The 12,828-nt window shown below is 38.8% G+C and overlaps 1 protein-coding gene across 1 annotated transcript in view; it reads left to right on the top strand.

The window, feature by feature from the left end:
• The window catches only part of LOC124187041, a 277,057-nt gene that overhangs the window by 156,878 nt on the left and 107,351 nt on the right, over positions 1–12,828 (top strand). Inside the window, exon 4 of the mRNA XM_046579287.1 lies at positions 11,462–11,653. Coding sequence (XP_046435243.1) covers positions 11,462–11,653 — 192 coding nt within the window. The remainder of the gene's footprint in view (positions 1–11,461; positions 11,654–12,828) is intronic.

The raw sequence follows: 12,828 nt of genomic DNA, 5'->3' as shown, positions 1-12,828 counted from the left end.
TCCGACTATGAGAAACTTAGCTCTGCACTCAAATTAAGATACGGAAATGACCACTTGACGAAACTGTACACAGCTCAATTACAGACTAGAAGATAAGGACGAGACGAAGACCTCGCGTCTCTTAGTCAAGATATTGAACGGCTTTCTCGTATAGCTTTGCCGGATCACGAGCCGTCTCGTAATTTATTCGCGACACAAGCTTTTTCGAATGCAATCAATGATCCAGAAATTAAAATGGCCGTTGGGACATCGGGTCTCACTTCTCTGCGGGAGGCAACGGCCAAAACCCTTGAGAAGGAGGCAATGAGGAAACAATATTTTGGGTTGAACAAGCTTCGTCGGATTGAGGTGTCCGAAAGCACCTCAGAAACACGAAGTTTTGAACACTCGGAGGAGCCAAAACCTCAAAATTATAGAAATAAAAATAACAATAGTAATTTTAAACCAAGAAATCCAGGTTCTTTTCAAAACCAGAAAAACAAGCGTGTAAATAAGAACACGGTCATGACAAGTCAAACCGGCTTGACTTGTATATTTTGTAAAAAAACAGGCCACGACGCCAATCATTGTTTTCTCATTGAAAAAATTAGTGGAAAACCGATCCAAGGCTCGAATCCAAACTCTTATAACTGGCGTAAGAAAAATATAGAAATAGGGGAAGCAAATCCTCAGTCGAGTTCTTCAACAGGAACTCACCCAAAAAACTAATTCCAGATGATTTGTCGGGGCGAAAATCATCGCAGATTGTTATGAGTGAAAGCCCTCTTGGAGAACAGTTTTTAATTGAAAGTCTACGACAGTCTGGTCTTTACGCGCGCGGTACTGTAAATGGCGTCGATTGTCTGTGGGTAATAGACACCGGCGCAGAAGTAACCGTAGTTCGATCGGATCTCTTTAAATCCGATGACCAGATTGTATCCTCTTTTTCCCTGCGAACAGCCACTGGAGAGACGACCCCGGTTTTGAGACAGGTTACTGTCCAAATTAAACTTTTTGGGTGTATCGACTCTCCACATAAGGTTTTTATAGCAAATGTAGAGGATGAAGGTATTTTGGGAATAGACTTTCTTACAGCTCATAACTGTGTTATCTCGACTTAAAGAAATTCACTAGCCTCAAACAATCGCGAAATAACTCTTTGTACAAATAGAAATGGAATTTATTGGACTCCTCCTAGAATTCGGGAAATAGAACTTTCAGAGGATGATTTGCAACAAAATTTCCCTTCATATTTACAGAGCCTTGTTGAGAAATCTTTGATTTCGTTAAATTCAGCTCAGGTAGAATCGCTTAAATCTCTTTTGCTAGAATTTATAGATTCTTTCGCCAAAGATAGTAGTGATAAGGGCCGATGTACTTCTGTCAAGCACTAGATCGACGTCAGAGAGAATTCACCAATAAAACAAGCTCCACGAAGACTCGCTCTCAATGACCGAGAAGAGGTGAAGAAGCTTGTGGAAGACATGCTAAAGAACGATGTTATTGAACCATCGTCTAGTCCCTGGGCCTCACCGATCGTCCTTGTAACAAAAAAGGATGGATCCAAACGATTTTGTATCGATTACAGGAAGCTGAACGATACAACGAAAAAAGTTTCTTACCCTCTATCCAGAATCGACGAGACACTTGACCTGATAGCTGGTGCAACTTGGTTCAGCACCATAGATCTTCGGAGCAGATACTGGCAGGTCGAAATGGATCCTCTAGATAAAGAAAAAACAGCTTTTGTTACGGGTTTAGGAGGATTATGGCAGTTCAAGGTTATGCCGTTTGGTTTGAGTAATGCCCCGGCTACCTTTGAACGAATGATGGAGGCTGTTCTCCATGGGCTCACTGGCAAAATATGTCTCGTTTATTAAGACGATATAATCGTTTTTGGCAAGAACTTTGAAGAAGAAGTTCTAAATCTCAGACAAGTTTTCGCTAGGCTGAAGCAAGCAGGCCTAAAAATGAGCCCGAAAAAATGCCATCTGTTCCAAAAAGAAGTAGGCTTCCTCGGACATATCGTCTCAGCAAAAGGTGTGAAGACCGACCCATCCAAAATCGAGAAGGTTTCTTCTTGGCCGACACCTAAGAATAAAGAACAAATTCAAAGCTTTGTAGGCATTTGTACGTATTATAGAAGATTTGTAAAAGGTTTCGCTAGTATAGCTAAACCTCTCCATCATTTGACTTCAATCAAGATTCCTTTTGACTGGACCCTGGAATGCGAAGAAGCTTTTAAGAAATCAAAAGAAAATCTTATTTCTTCGCCGATTTAGCTTATCCAGAGGTCGAACTCCCTTTTATTTTAGATACGGATGCCTCTCTTTCAGGAATAGGTGGGGTTCTGTCACAAATTCAGGGAGGTCAGGAAAGAGTGATAAGCTATTTCAGCAGAGTTTTGAGTAAAACCGAGAGGAATTATTGTGTCACTCGTAGAGAGCTTTTAGCTATTGTTGAGACCGTAGTACATTTTCACCATTATTTGTACGGCAGGAGATTTTTGATACGTACAGATCATGCTTCTCTCAGGTGGCTACTTTCGTTTAAATCTCCCGAAGTTCAAGTAGCTAGATGGATAGAAAAGCTCGGTCAGTACGATTTTGACATTCGTCATCGAGCAGGAATTCATCATGGAAACGCCAATGCTCTCTCTCGAAGACCCTGCGAAGAAATGCCAGAGTGTAAACAGTGTGCACGATTAGAGAAAAATCGTGACCCCTCTCTTAAAATACGGAAGATTTCTTTCGAAAATAACCAGGAGGAATGGAGAAAATCGCAACAAGAGGACGACACTTTGATTCAAGTGAAGTCTTGGAAGGAAGCAGAAACTCGCCCGGACTGGCAGGATATATCTTTAGCCGAGCCAGATTTGAAAATTTATTGGGCTCAATGGGACTATATCCTTTTAATTGATGGAATTTTATACCGAAAATGGGAATCTGCAGACTTGAAAGAAATCAAGTGGCAACTTTTGGTTCCCAGGTCACGAGTTCCAGAGATTCTTGCTCTTTATCATGATTCTCCTGCAGGCGGACACTTCGCTTCAAACAAAACTCTGGGCAGAATTCGCAACTTCTATTTTTGGCCCCGTTGCCGGATGGACGTTGAAGATTGGTGTCGAAGATGTCGAATCTGCACGGCAAAGAAAGGACCTCGAGCGAAGGGACAAAGCTCTCTTCAAATTTACAACGTGGGAGCTCCATTTGAAAGGATAGCAATGGATATTCTCGGACCTCTCCCGATAACCCATTCTGGAAATAAATGTGCTTTGGTTATTGCTGATTATTTTACTAAGTGGCCTAAAGTGGTTCCTCTCGCTGATCAAGAAGCCTCTACTGTAGCACAGGCATTCGTTAAAGAGTTTATTTGTAGACACGGAGTTCCTCTAGAACTTCATACTGATCAAGGTCGAAATTTTGAGTCAACCTTAATGAAAGAGGTTACTCAGATTTCAGGGGTTAGAAAAACTCGTACAACTCCTTTGCATCCGCAATCTGACGGCATGATAGAGTGTCTGAATCGAACTTTGCTACAGTATTTGTCGTCCTTCGTAGAGCAGAATCAGAGAGACTGGGACTCCTGGATCCCTTTCTTCCTCTCATCTTACAGATCTGCGATTCATGAGACGACGAAGCAGACGCCAGCCCTCATGCTTACTGGAAGAAATCTTCGACGTCCGTCAGATTTAGAGAAAGGCCCTGTTCCTGTGCAAAGACAGCATGAAACAGATTATGCCTTTTATTACAACAACGTTTAGAAGAAATTCATCACTTTGCTAGGAGTAGAATTTCTATGGCTTCAGATAAATTAAAAACTCGTTATGATATTCGAGCCAGAGATTTAAAATTTAATCCTGGAGATTCTGTTTGGCTCTTTCAACCTCGAAGACAGAAAGGACGATGTCAAAAGCTACAAAGAAATTGGGAAGGCCCTTACTTAGTGGTTAATCGGATAAATGATGTTGTTTAGAGAATCCGAAGATCTCCTCATTCGCTTTAGAAAGTTGTTCACTTGGATCGTCTTGCTCCATTTGAAAAAGATCAACCTGGAACAGTCTCTCCAAGACCAGGAACATCCTTCGAGGTTAGATCTTCTAACGAACACACTTGACGACTGTGATCGACTTGACCTCCTTTACAGTCGGTCATCGATTGGGAGAAGAATTTGCCTTTTGGAATTCATTTGAGTGAAACTCGACCGCTTACGATCATTATTGAAGGAAATATCGGATGCGGAAAAACAACTTTTACCAAGAGGTTTTCAGCAGATCGCCAGGTCTGTACACTTTTAGAACCTCTTGAGGAATATCGAGATGTAGCTGGGATTAATCTTCTAGATTTGATGTATCAAGACCCAGATCGTTATTGCTATTATTTTCAGCATTTCGCTCAAATGGTTATGTTAGATAGACATCTGCAGACGACTTCATTACCTGTAAAGGTGATGGAAAGATCGATATTCAGTAGCAATTGTTTTGTAGAAGCTCGTCGAAGGTCAGGTAATTTTCGCGACTTCGAATCTCATTTATTGATGAAAAATTTTGATCTTCTCATTCGCTCGTCTGAGCTCAGAGTAGATTTGATTGTTTATTTGCGAGTTTCCCCAGAAACTTCTTTTGCTCAAGTTAGTCCCCGTTCTCGTGAGGAAGAATCTAGTATTTCTTTAGAGCTACTCAGAACTATTCATGAGGTTCATGAAGATTGGCTAGTAAAAAAAACCTTTTCTTCTTTATCGGCTCCTGTTTTAGTTATCAATGCAGAAGCTACGGCCGATCAAGTTTTTAAAGATTTCTGTACTTCCTGAACATGCGGATAGTATATAGTTAACTTATACTTGCTTTATTAAGGGATACACTCAATTAAGTAAGAGACATAAAAAATGATAAAATAGATTTTCTTTATTGAAAAAACATAAAGATTGTGAAAGGTTATGTTTCAAAAAATTCATTTTCTTGCAATCGATATTTTGCGTAGCTGGTCTCCATTTTGTAGGTTCGAGGCGTGATGACGCTTAGACGAAATTGGGTTTTGGTCGGCTCGATTTTACTACGTCGAACCTAATGTTGCTTCAAGCGTCGCTCTATAAATAAGAGAGAGTGATTTTAAGATGGGTTCGCTCTTTTCATTTGGATCTTTCAAATTAGAATTGAATCATTTCTTTTGATTATTAAACTTTTCAAAGAGCTTACATTTATTATCATTGAGAAGGAGCCGGATTTCAGCGCGGCTCCAAGGACCGTTGTCGTGTCGATCAGTGTCGAGTCCTGGTCAAGTACCTTCTTCGGGCTCGCGGTTGGCTGCCGCTCTTCGCACGAAGCGTGCTAGGGGGAGTAGGAGTTGTCTGGCACACTGTCAACGAAGTGCCAGGCAACTTTATTTTTGGAAATTTGGGAGATTAGGGGAGTTCTTGGAATTTTATTTAGGAAAATATGGGAAAACGCCCCGGCCGGCGTCCGTGCCGGCCGGAGAACAACAACGATCTGACGTTTTCAATATAAGAAGATATTTGTTTTCAAATGATCTTTTGTTTTCCTAAGAGTTTTGTTTCCTTCTAGAAATTTCTTGTTCGGAATCGAGTTTTGGATCGGATAGGCTTTGGTTTCTTTTAGAAATGTGAATAGAGCCACGATTATTTTTCGAGGTCGATGAGCGATTGCTTGATTTTCACATTTTATTAACCTTAAGTGTCAGTTTTTGTGAGTCCTTTTCAGGTTACTTAACACAGCCTTTTTCCATCCAATCTTTCCCAGATTCCTGAAAATGACTGGTGGTCTTATTTTGAAGAAGGATGCAGAAATGATTCAGATAAGATCGTTTCTTTTCTTTTGAATACATATTTAATTTATTGTATTCGTGTATTCTCCCAAATTCACTTAGTGAATTTGAATTGTTATACCACCACTCACATTTGTCCTCCAAACTCTAGGGTGTGCTGTTTCTGAAGAAGCCTTGGATTCGGTCACCCATTCCTTTTCCCTGTTTCCTGTGCCGGTTCTCAGAGGGAATCAGCCTTTACGTTGCCTAGGACCCAGAGTTCTTCCAGTTATGGTTTCCCGCCTCGTCGTACTCATCTGTGTTTGTTTCACCGCACTATTTTCCTTGAAGAGGAATGAATTTTCTTTTCGACGACGATCCGGATGATTTTGATGTCTTCAAATTCATGAAGCCACACGACACTAGATAACACTTACCTTTGTAAAAACAAGGCACATAAATTTTTGAAGTTATTCAACGCTCAACTATCTGCTCAAGGTTTTCTGTGGTTTACCTTGAGACTGTGGGCAAATGCTAGATAGTAAAAAAGGGAGTTCTTAAATTTTTAGAGCCACAGCTCCACCTCACCTTTGATCACTGACTGCTAGATCGCTTTTATAATTGTTTTATCTGTCCCTAGTCGGGACGACTCTTTTCCTCGGGGGGGAGTAGTGTTACAAAGGGTGAAATCACCCGTTTTGCTCCCTCTTTAATGATCTAGTAGTCAGCATAGATAAAAGACGTTTATAAACCTCTTATGTCTTTTAAAAAGAATAAGGTTGCTGCGTCAACCAACATCATTGCAAAAACAGTCTTGTTTCAGACTTTAAACGAGAAACACATATCTTGCATTAAAGCATTTTCACAACATTTTATTCACGCTCTTGATTTCTTTTGACTTGATAATTAAACTCGCGGATCCATATTTATTGTCCGTAACGTCAGAGTACGTTACAATATATTACACTATAGAAATTTGAAGCAATCTTAAAGCTTAGAATTAAATTTAACGAAAGTCCATCGAGTTTTAAAGTTCACGTAATCTCCAGGATACAGCCTTACATCACTCTCAACACCGGCATGCGCAAACAGTCCAAAATTGAGTTCAAGAAATACAGTCCGACCTCCGAATAAGAAACCCGGCAATAAGAAACTTTCCCCAGTTCCTCACTCGAGCGCTTCCCCCACTCTGACTCGAACTCCGAGCTCGAGACTTTCGTGCGCGAAACCTCTGGTTAAGAAACCATCCTTGAAGGGAAAGAGTGAGAGAGACAGACAGAGGTAGCGAGCATGGAGCGCGCGCCGGGTGGGGGTATGCGATATATAAGAAAAACTCTTCCCCTTGGGGGCTTCTGGTTTCTTATTCGGAGGTTCGACTGTACTTCTATAAACTCATGAATAACGCTGTGTTTGGTAAGAGTATGGAGAATGTGCGAAATTACAAAGATGTTAACTCGATCTCAAAATGGGAGGGTAGGGTGGTGCGAGAACGCTTATTCCTCAGGCAAAGTTTCACAGCCGTGCCATATTTGACACAGATATGGTTATTATAGAAATAAATAGTATCGAACTTTACTCCAGTATTACAAAATTATTCTGCACGATTTTCATTATAATTCTGTTAAATTTAACTTGATGAACAGACAGGCCAAATTGATGTACACCGATACCGACAGCCTTATTCATCAATTTGATGTACCTAATATCTATGATATCGTAAAACGTGATGTTGACACAATGTTTGACACTTATGACTACTCTCCCAACAACGTGTACGGTGTTTCGCTCAAACACAAGAAACGTCTGGGCCTGATAAAGGATGAAAACAACGGAAAAATGATGACGAAGTTCATCGGGTTACGAGCGAAACTTTACACATTCACCACCATTAGTGGAGATGGAAAAATACACGTCAATCGCATCAAAGTGAGCAAATGAACCAAGGGTGTAAAAAGTGCAACGTTGAACACCATCACGCTTAAGGATCATAAACGCTATCTGTTTGCTTACAAAGAGTTTACCCGAACACAATATTTAATACGTTCCAAAAAACACCAAGGTAGCACTAACGTACAGAATAAATTGGCTCTGAGTTGGCAAGATGACAAGCGGCAATTGGTACCTGGGCAAACCGACACAGTGCCTTGAGATTTTGTCGCTGCCCACATAAATTTACTAGTCATAGGATCAGCTGTATACATCATGTCCCACACTTTATAGCCATCTTGGTTTATTATTATAGCGGGACAATCTCTTCAAACTATACATACAACGCGCATGCGCGAGTTTTATCGGCTGCTCGGGCAGGCTGGCCACTCCGAGTTTCAGCTGTCAACCTCTGTTTCTGACGGCGATGTAGTTATATTGAATTTTATCACTTTTGAAAATAGGACATTAAACGGAGCGTTCAAGAAATTTGAATATCACACTATTTGTAACAGAACTGTGAATCTTTTTTTCTCGAAAATAGATCAACAAAATTTAGAAATAGTCGGTAGTCAATTGTTTTTTTCCGAGCAATAAATTATTGCTACTACTATTAAAAATTTTCCAATGATTATCAAAGTTCATTTCGCAAATTTTCAATAATGTTCGAAAAAATAAATGAAGAGAACCTAATACTCGAATTGAAAATTCAAGTAATATTAGATTTATTGAAATGATTTCTGTATTTCGTGTTAGTGCGGTTCGAAACAAAGGAAATCTTATCGGAAGCATAGAACTCAAGATCGTAGATCACATCCTGTGACACGAGTTGAAAATCAACTTTCTCAAAATGCGCCTCAACGTCACAATTAGCTTCAAGGACAATCATGTTCTAGAGGAATGTCAGAACATTATGACGAGGACATTTACTTATCGGATTCAAGATTCTGTCCCTTGTTCCATCAAAATAAATGAATATCTAATTTTTGACGAAGTTCGTGAAGATTTTTTTCCAAATAATGTAATTCGATACAATATCTTGTTCATAGTCCTCCGAACATCACCTTGTAACAAGCATATTTGGAAAGAGTCCCTTTGGTGCAGGAACCATTACAAAATTCTTGGTTTTCAATTCGTGCTACTGAATAACTTCTGCGATTCAGGTTCCATTTCCAATCTCAAAATGAGATTTTTTTTGCTCCAGACAATGCTAACGTGAAATGCAGAAATAATTGCGGTAAATGGGGATTCACAAGCTTTCAGTCTTAGCGTAGGACCCTATAAAAAGTGTAAAATTGAATTTGGTTTTAAGTTATCGTGCAACTAGCTAGCCAGATGACACCGTCAACTAAGATTGAATTTAAAGACATTTTTAACTGAAATTATTCAACAATTCTAGATTTAGATTGATTCAGTTTGCCTAGCAAAATTTAACCCTACAATCTAATTGAGGACATGGAAAACTATTTATCTGAATTCAATGCCAAAGAGAGTAAAGGTAAGCTTCAAAATAAGATACCAAATTAAATGGTCTAAAGTTTGAAAAACAATGCTGGTCAATAAGAATGCTTGAATTACAATGGTGGACAGAATGATTCCTCGGTAGAATGAATTGACGGCAACGGTTGAGTAACAAATTTATCCCTATTGGCTCGATCAACGTAAAATGATGGGATATTCAGCCATTATGATCTATAGTATATCCCGCTCTTCAATTTTGCCTCAACTGATGTTAAGAAGGTGGCGATGGCCTGATGAAATTCACTCTGGCACCTGATGTCTGACGGAACAACCAGGTTCAATGGTTATAATGATTGCACCGCTCGAGAAACCAGGATCCTTGCCACCTAAACGTTTTGACCATCAGGTAAGGCATAATTGTCCTCGTGTTAATCAAAGTTTAAGCTTCGAGCCTGCTGAAAAAAAAATGAATTTTATCATTGAATCCATGTTAAAATATTGTAATTGTCAAGGATCACGTAATTATAAATTTACCTACATGCTTCCATGCCTGACAAATTTAGTCCCGCTTTGACAATGAATTATTTCGTACCTGAAAATATTAGAAGCTATTATTATCAGACAGGATCTTTTGGTATTTTTAGATACAACTAATTTCCAATAAAATGCTCAAAACATAAATCATTAATGAGACGCATTTTTAATTTTATGTAAATAAAGAATCTGTTCACAATAAGCGTTGCTTTTACTTACCTACCTCTGTTTGTCCAGACTTCCACTTATTAATGACATTTCACATTGAATTTCAGATTTTTTTCTTCCAATAAATAACATCTCATTTCTGTATCATTTGATATTTGCGTCGGTTGAATATCTTCCGATATTGACCACGGTATTGCTGAACGATACTATTCTTTTGTGACAATTCACGCTACGTAAAAATAAACAGCAACATAACCTCAATCCGCAGTTTTATGCGCGAGAGATCTACAGCTCTTGAGTCTTGTCTCATTTTGTGTACGTTGGCCCCCTGCTCAGCAGACGAAAACATTGCCACGGGGCGACTTCGCCGACCAATGAGATTGAATTATTTGGCGCATGCGCATGGTATGTATAGTTTCAAGAGATTGTCCCGGTATGGAAAAATATCTGCCCAGCGGTTCATAATCAATTACCCCCTCCACCTTCTCCCGGTGGGGGGGGTTAAAATGACATTTGATTCATTAGATTTTTCATCCCAAAACTCGATTTACCGACCATTGTGAAAACAAATTATGGTAAATAATTACCAAAAGAGCTTCCATGTCAATTAATTAAGGCGCATGGACGAACTCCGAAGGTTCCGAACAAGATTCATACAAGTGAGGAATCGTTATATTTTAAAAGCTAATCGACGTAACACAACCTTTACATCATTTCGTTAATTCAAATGTAAATCACCTCCACGAATTATGTCGTATTTGTGTGAATGGTGCACCACGTCGAAAATGACGATTTTTGCACTTTTGGCCATTCTTATACTATTTTTGACCATGGCTTGAGAGAAAGTTGTTTCAATAGCTACAAAATGTCGAGACTTGCCTGATAAATATTTTTCCAACCTAAGATCATTTCTGAATGGATACAGAGGCATTTTGCCCCGATTAAACCAGGGATACCCTTTTGGAAAGTATTTTTTCTCAGTGACGCATCCGAATGTTATCTAAATAAATAAACTCCCCAGATTTGCTTAGAAAGAGCTTTGTAAAATCAAATAAATCGAACCAAAGTGAAATAGCATCAATATAATCGGAACTTGGTTGCACGTATACAGGGGTAGGTCACCCCATATATAACGTTAAATCGAAAAACGCAAGAACACTCATCCCCCTACATTTTTCTGCTCTTTGAGATGCAATGAATTGCGTTGAAATATGAGCAATAGTGTTCTAGTTATAAATAATTTGTAATTTCTAATTCCTATAATTTTTTATCATTTAACCCCGTCATAATCGGATAAGATAAATTTTTTATTATTTACGATCAAAATTATCCTCCAGTTAGTTTCATTAAAATATGTCGACTAAAAATATGAGAAACTGCGAAACTACTGCTGTGATGTCCAACTTTCGGGGTCGATTGCACCCCCTTAAACCGTTTCTACGTCGATAAAAGATAAGTACCAGTCGCTCAGATTTCGATGACAAATAGCATATTCCGAAATGAGCAAAATCGGGTGGTTGGCGGGGGCACCTTGGGACCTTTCCTTGCAAGCATCAAATCAATATTGTATTTCAATTGTGCGACAGCTAATACAATACGAATGAATTGGGGTGGATAATTTACTTGCCTTATAGGTGAATGCAAATTGAAAAATGGCGTTCTGGAAAAGGTTGCAGCTCATTATCAGGTAGTTGCTTGGGGTGCAGTGTCAAGTATTTTGGATCATGTCGTTCTCTGGTGGTCTCCAGGGGCACTCGCAACGCGTCACAGTCAAGGTGCTCTGCATCTTAAAGATTGGCTTCATCAGTTCATCCAAGCCAGCAATGGTGAGATCCCAATATGTATCAATGATAGGAGTAATAATACCAATAATGTTAATAACAAAAATGAAAATTAAAATCGTAGGATGTGATAAAATGATTTTTTCATTAAATAAAATGCATTTGAAAAAGAATGCAGATGCTGGTATTACTGCGGGGTCTAGAACAACGAGAGGGTATTACTGCGCACCAAATACTGCGGGTTGTTCAATTACTGCGCGCCTAATACTGCGAGTCTTGTGTCGAATGTATAATTGTGTTTTGAAAACAACATTTGAATCTCCGATAATATCTGATCTTTATTAATTACGTAACAATTAATTCCACCTCCAAAATATTTATTTAATCATTATTATCACATTTTCGATATTTAATGATAATTATTACAATTCAGTATCTCTTTGGCGGTGTTCAGCATTTTCTTTTTCAGCTGCCTCTTCTTTTTCAATAACGATTCCTCTTTTGCTTTTTGTTTAGCCTCAATTGCTTAAATTTTTTTTTTTTTATTGTTTCATCAATTCTTCCCTCTCCTTTTCAAATTTTAAGTGCTCTTTTTTAGTTTTTTTGCTTCTTTTCGGCTCGCTCCGAATTAAATCGGTCTTCGTTTTCTTTTGCGTCCTTCATTGACAGGAAGCTCCGATTTATATTAATTAGTTAACAATTCATATCACATTTTTGATATTTAATAATATTATCACAATTGAGACTCTCTTTCGCGGAGTTCAGCAATTTTTTTTTTATTTCAGATGCCGCTTTTTCAAAATAATGATTCCTCTTTTGCTCTTTGTTTAGCATCACTTTCTTTGACTTTTTTTGTTGTTTTATCAATTTTTGCTTTGTTAGGTATGTATTGATATGCTATATTCGCAAGTATAGCGTTTATGAGAGTGGGAGCGAATTCGCACGTATGTGTGTGAACAAGTATGTGTACAGGAGCGTGCGCGCAGCGCGGCAACGCGAGCGCCGGCAGACTGAAAACGGCTATCGTGCTCGCCACTGCTTGTATCTAGAGTGTAAGTTATATCTGAATAAATCTAAGACATCTTTGAGATTCGCGAGTTATTATTTATAACCTCCTCTCCTGCATCTGTCATATTTTGCACATACATAACATGCTTCTCCTTTTGAAATTTTATTTGCTCTTTTTTCAGTTTTTCCGCTTCTTTTCGTTCACGTTCTTC

The sequence above is a fragment of the Neodiprion fabricii genome, chromosome 7 (genome assembly GCF_021155785.1).
Source record: "Neodiprion fabricii isolate iyNeoFabr1 chromosome 7, iyNeoFabr1.1, whole genome shotgun sequence".
In the NCBI taxonomy this organism is placed as follows: Eukaryota; Metazoa; Arthropoda; class Insecta; order Hymenoptera; family Diprionidae; genus Neodiprion; species Neodiprion fabricii.
The sequence above is the reverse complement of the archived record's forward strand: the minus strand, read 5'-3'. Positions and strand labels throughout refer to the sequence as shown.